The sequence below is a fragment of the Propithecus coquereli genome, unplaced genomic scaffold (genome assembly GCF_000956105.1).
Source record: "Propithecus coquereli isolate 6110/MARCELLA unplaced genomic scaffold, Pcoq_1.0 Scaffold20, whole genome shotgun sequence".
In the NCBI taxonomy this organism is placed as follows: Eukaryota; Metazoa; Chordata; class Mammalia; order Primates; family Indriidae; genus Propithecus; species Propithecus coquereli.
In genome coordinates this window covers 7,179,378-7,184,219 of record NW_012144967.1, presented here as the reverse complement: position 1 = coordinate 7,184,219, position 4,842 = coordinate 7,179,378, and the positions used below count along the sequence as shown (strand labels likewise).

General features: G+C 52.8%; 1 protein-coding gene across 1 annotated transcript; it reads left to right on the top strand.

Moving 5' to 3' along the window:
- Positions 1–251: 251 nt before the first annotated feature.
- Positions 252–944, top strand: LOC105809818 (chromosome unknown open reading frame, human C15orf32; the record flags this gene model as incomplete). The annotated part of the gene is given in 4 exon segments (XM_012643676.1): positions 252–284; positions 287–328; positions 330–386; positions 828–944. Coding segments are annotated over 4 exon segments (249 nt in total), but the record flags the coding sequence as incomplete, so codon positions are not given.
- Between the last annotated feature and the right edge of the window lie 3,898 nt (positions 945–4,842).

Here is a 4,842-nt window from a genome sequence, read left to right as displayed (position 1 = left end):
CCATGCACAAAAGAATGAGTGTGGACTACGTGGACATGTGAGTGCTCCAAAGGAAGGCTTGCACCTCACCCATCCCAGAGCAGGAGGGAGTCCCACCTAATGGGAGCGAGCAGGGGTCACCCCCACTTCCCCAGCTAGGCCATGCCTCCCGGACCCTGCATGAGATGATTTCTGTAACGCTTGTCCGTACAACAGCCCTGTGTGTGGTGCTGCCTCTGCCTCGCAGATTAGAGAACCGTGGATCTCAGAGGTTAAAGACTCATCTGAGATGCCAAAGTGTGAATGAGTGGATGGTTTCATGCCAAAGCCAACACTGTTCACACCAGCCCATGCTGAAAGCCCCTGAAGGCCACTTAATTCTGTCAGCCCTCAGCCATCTTGTCATAGTGTGATCCCGCCCGCGGGAGGGAGAGGAGGACGGACAGAACTCCCCCTCCTACTGCCCGGACTCTTCACAGGCCACTGCTCTCCTCTGGAGCTTCCCATTGGTGGAGCTGATGCAGACCCGGACCACAGCTGTGCAGCAAAGTCAAGGTCAAATGCATCCTTGCCAGGTGTTCAAGAGTCACAGCTCTGAGCTCCCCAAGTGCCCTGTGCTACAACACCGTGGCCAAGGGCCATTCTGACTGGTCAAGGCCCCTCTGAGTAAGGAAGTACTTTGCATATCACTCCCAGACCCTCCAGGCAAGAGACTAAGGAACAGGGGCCTGTTTGGGTGTTTGGACCACTGAGCAGGACACCAGAGCCTCCCCACACTGGTGTTCTCATGGCAGCCCCTCCTGGAGAAGTGACTGGCTTTCTTCTTTCCTGCTTTCCATGGACGTATCCTTGACCCAAAGAAGACATTCTGTGTAGCTCACGTGAGTGCAGACTGCAAATCCATTAGTGGACGCATCGAGTAGCACAAGGAGAGGCATCTTACGGCAGTCTGCCAGGACCAGTGACAGGCAAGTGATTGCCTTGAATCATCTCTGTTCAAAGCACATTGAATAGATGCTTCACGTGGACCAACTCAGTCCTCACAGCCACCCATTGGAGGTAGATGCTGTTATTATTCCCGCTCCATAGAGGAGAGGAAAAGAGGTTGATTAACTTGACCAAGCTAGGAAGTGGTTGAGCTGGGATCTAAACGCAAACCCTCGGGCCCCAGAGTAGTGCAGAAAACGTACCCCTAAGGCTCTGGGGGCTGCTGAGTGGCCAGTGAGCAAGCCAGCCAGGTCCCATACCAGTCTCAGCCCTCCTCACCCCCTGCTGTCACCCCCATGCTCATCAGTGCAGCACCAGTGACAGGCTCTGTCTGCACAGCCCTGGCCCGTGGCTGCTGCCACCGCCTTTGCAACTGGACAGGGAAGCTGACCCTCCTCCTCTGCACGCACTGGCCCACATGGCCCCGTGTCTGGGGATGAGATGGGAGCGGCCAAACCACAGGCTGCTGGGAACAGAGGCCAGCCTGGAAGTGAGAAGTGAAACCAGCAAAGCCGAGGATGGAGCAAATGAACCCAGCAGACTGTGGAAGGGCAGGGACTCGATCTTGAACACTGCAGGATGCTACCAGCTGTCCCAGTCAGGAGCTTCGCTCCAGCAGCCTGCCTCGAAATTAGGGGTTTGCACCAGGCTGGGTTACAGCAGAGAAGGGGCCCCCAGCCCTTTTTTGCTGTGTCAGGGAAACCAGGCGACCTCAGTTGGCCCAGGCCTGCCCCTGCCTACTCACTTCCTGCCAGAGCTGCATGGGTCCAGCCACTCATCTCCTGCCTCTGTTTCCTTATCAGTAAACTGGGAGTAAGAAAATCTACCTGGTTCAGTAGCTCTTGTGATTAAACCAGACAAGGAGCTTCAAGCTCTTCACTCGCTACAAGCATTAGATCAGGGCAACTCACTTCCTTCTCCCCTAGGCCACAGCCTCAGGCCAAGGGGGCAAAAACTAGTTTGTGGTGAGTTCTGCCCATCCCCTCCTGGCTCAGCCTGCCTTCTTCGCTGGTGTTGAAGCAAGTGGGTAAGGCCTGGCATGCAGTAGGTGCCCAATAATGAATGAATGCCTGTTGAATGAATGAATGAATGAATGCTTCCCTGTTTCCTGAAAACATTCCTCTCTGGCTGCTCAACAGGTGGGCTCGGTTTTCATGCCTGAGCAAGATAGGTACGTTTCTCTGCCTCCCTCTACCCGAGAGCTACAGTTAGGATCTGAGTGAGGTAACAGACAACATCCCAAATTTGATGTCAGCACCCCTAAGTTCTCACCCTGTTGCATACCAGACGAGCTACTTTTCTGCAAATAGCTTTGTGTTCCTGCAACAGCCTGGGTCAAACAGCCATCGCTCTCGCCTTCTGGTTGCTGGGTGTCTTCCAGGTGCCAGCCACTGCCCTGAGCACTTCGACTAGGCCGTTTCATTTCCCCACCAGCTCTCCGAGGTTGGTGTTATTTATCCCCATTTTATGGGTAAGAGACAAGGCCCATGGCTTGTCACATAGCTGGTAAGTGGCAGAGCTGGAATCCAACTCAGGTCAAACATTCGTCTTATGAATCTCTGCCTCCCTAATCTACACAGCAATCAAAGCCCATTGATTTATTCTTTCATTCATCTCTGTCTTAGCTCAGACTGCTACAATAAATATACCATTGACTGGGTGGTTTAAAACACAAACATTTATTTATCACAGCTCTGGAGTCTGGGAAGTCCAAGACCAAAGTGCCAGCAAATCGAGTGTCTGGTGAGGGCCCACTTCCCGGTTTGGGGGTGGCCATCTCCTTGCTGTAGCCTCACACGGCAGAGAGCAGAGAGACGGGCAAACTCTCAGTCTCTTTTCTTAAGTGCACCAGTCCCACTCACGAGGGCCCCACCCTCGTGACCTAACCACCTCCCAAAGGCCCCACCTCCTAATACTATCGCACTGGGGGCTTGGATTTCGACATATGGATTTGGGGGGACAGAAACATTCAGTCTGTGGAAATCTCTTTACCACTTAAGAAACATCAGGGAGGAGCCAGACACAGTGGCTTACTCGTGTGGTCCCAGCTACTTGGGAAGCTAAGGGGGGAGGATCACTTGAGCCCAGGAGCTGGAGGCTGCAGTGAGCTATGATCGTGCCACTGCACTCCAGCCTGGGTGACAGACCGAGACTCCATCTCAGAAAAGAAAAGAAAGAAAAAGAAAGAAAAGAAAAGGAAGATCAGGGAGTGCCCAGTAAATGCCGTGGCACGTGAACACCGTCCTTGCTCCTGCGGCTCACAGCCCGGCAGTGGGCATGCAGGACAGACATACGACCCAGCGCTGTGAGGCTGCTGCAGAGGAGGAGGAAGCATGTGAGTTCCCCAACTTGTCCATCCTCTCCATGATGACATTTGCTACTGAGGGGAAGCAGAGCTTTGAAGTACACCCTAGGAACTGAATCCATGTGCCTGGGAAGATGGCTCTTCTTTCCTCGACAGACACAGGGACCGCAAAGGGAGAGTCAAGGCTCGGACACTCTGGCCCCCACACGCCCACCCCTAAAGCTTGGCACCCTTCCGGCTCTGGGGCTCTGGGATGTAGTACACATATACGGTACACACCCTACACCAGTGAGCCTCCCAAGAGATCTCACTAACAAGAACAGGGCAAGAGGAGGAAGGAGGGCTTCACGTGTGTGCCAAAGAATGTTGGCTTCCACTCATTCACCCAACTTCGCAGACACCACAGACAGGCAGCAGTGAAACAGGCCCTGCTCTGGGCATTGTGGGGCACACGGCCCCTGCCTTGTAGAGCTCAAGTCTAAGAGAAGGATCGTTATACAACCACTGGTAGAATGAAATAAAGGCGGAAATGCCAATCCATGCAACTGGAGGGAGCCAGAGAAGGATTCACAAAGGAGATAATAGACGAGCTGGGTCTTGAAGAATGAGTGGGTCTTGAGAGTTGGATGTCAAGTCTCTGGACACCCCTCTGGGATGGTTCCACCCTCCTCGATGGCAGCAAGGGACAGGGGAGGTGCTCAAGCAGCTGGCTACCACACTGCTGCCAACCCCTGCCAACTTACAAAGGCCACCAAGAGAACAAGCTCCCCCACCACACGTCCAGCCTCCCCTCTATGTCATAGTGCTGCCCCAGGTGAGGCCACCCAGATTCTCAGGACCCTTGATTTGTGGATAAAGGTCTCATCCATGCCAGGGAAGAGGATAGGCAGTTGCCTGCCCAGTATGCACCGAGACCTGCAGTCTCTGCTTGCTTTCTTCCAATCAAGTCCACCCTCATGTCCTCATCCTCTTGGCACCTTCCACCAGGGTATGGCTGGTGAGACTTCTAATCACAGTTTCCCTGATTTGTTTATGGCTCTTCTCACGGAAATACCATTCACCAGGCCAGCCTTTGAGGAAATGCTAGCTTCGCAGGATTGCTGTCAACTGCACAGGCAATTGAGGTACTCATCAGCTTTCTCCTGGTCTTCCTTTGGGAGGATGGAAGTTTCTAGCCACCCTCCAATGGGAGTCAAACTAGACAGAAAGTAATGGCTGCTCCACAGATCACTGAGCTGGTGAGCAGGACCCTTCACTGTCTCTGACCACAGCAAGGAAGGGGAATGGGGCTCTCAGTGTGTTCTTGGCCAGGCCCTCTGCTCCACTTGGTCAAGTCCACCTGTGCTCTTGGATCTTCTCACCTGTGGTCATGCTCTGTGGCTCCTGCCTCTTAATCTCATTACTTATTCTTAGTCCTTATTGAATGGGACCCACTTTCTTGATTTGCTTAACACTTTTAATTCTACCAACACAACAGAATTATATCCACACATATATAAGGACAACATTATTCCATTACAAAACCCTTAAATAGCATCTAAACAAATACATGTTCATTATTTATCTTAATA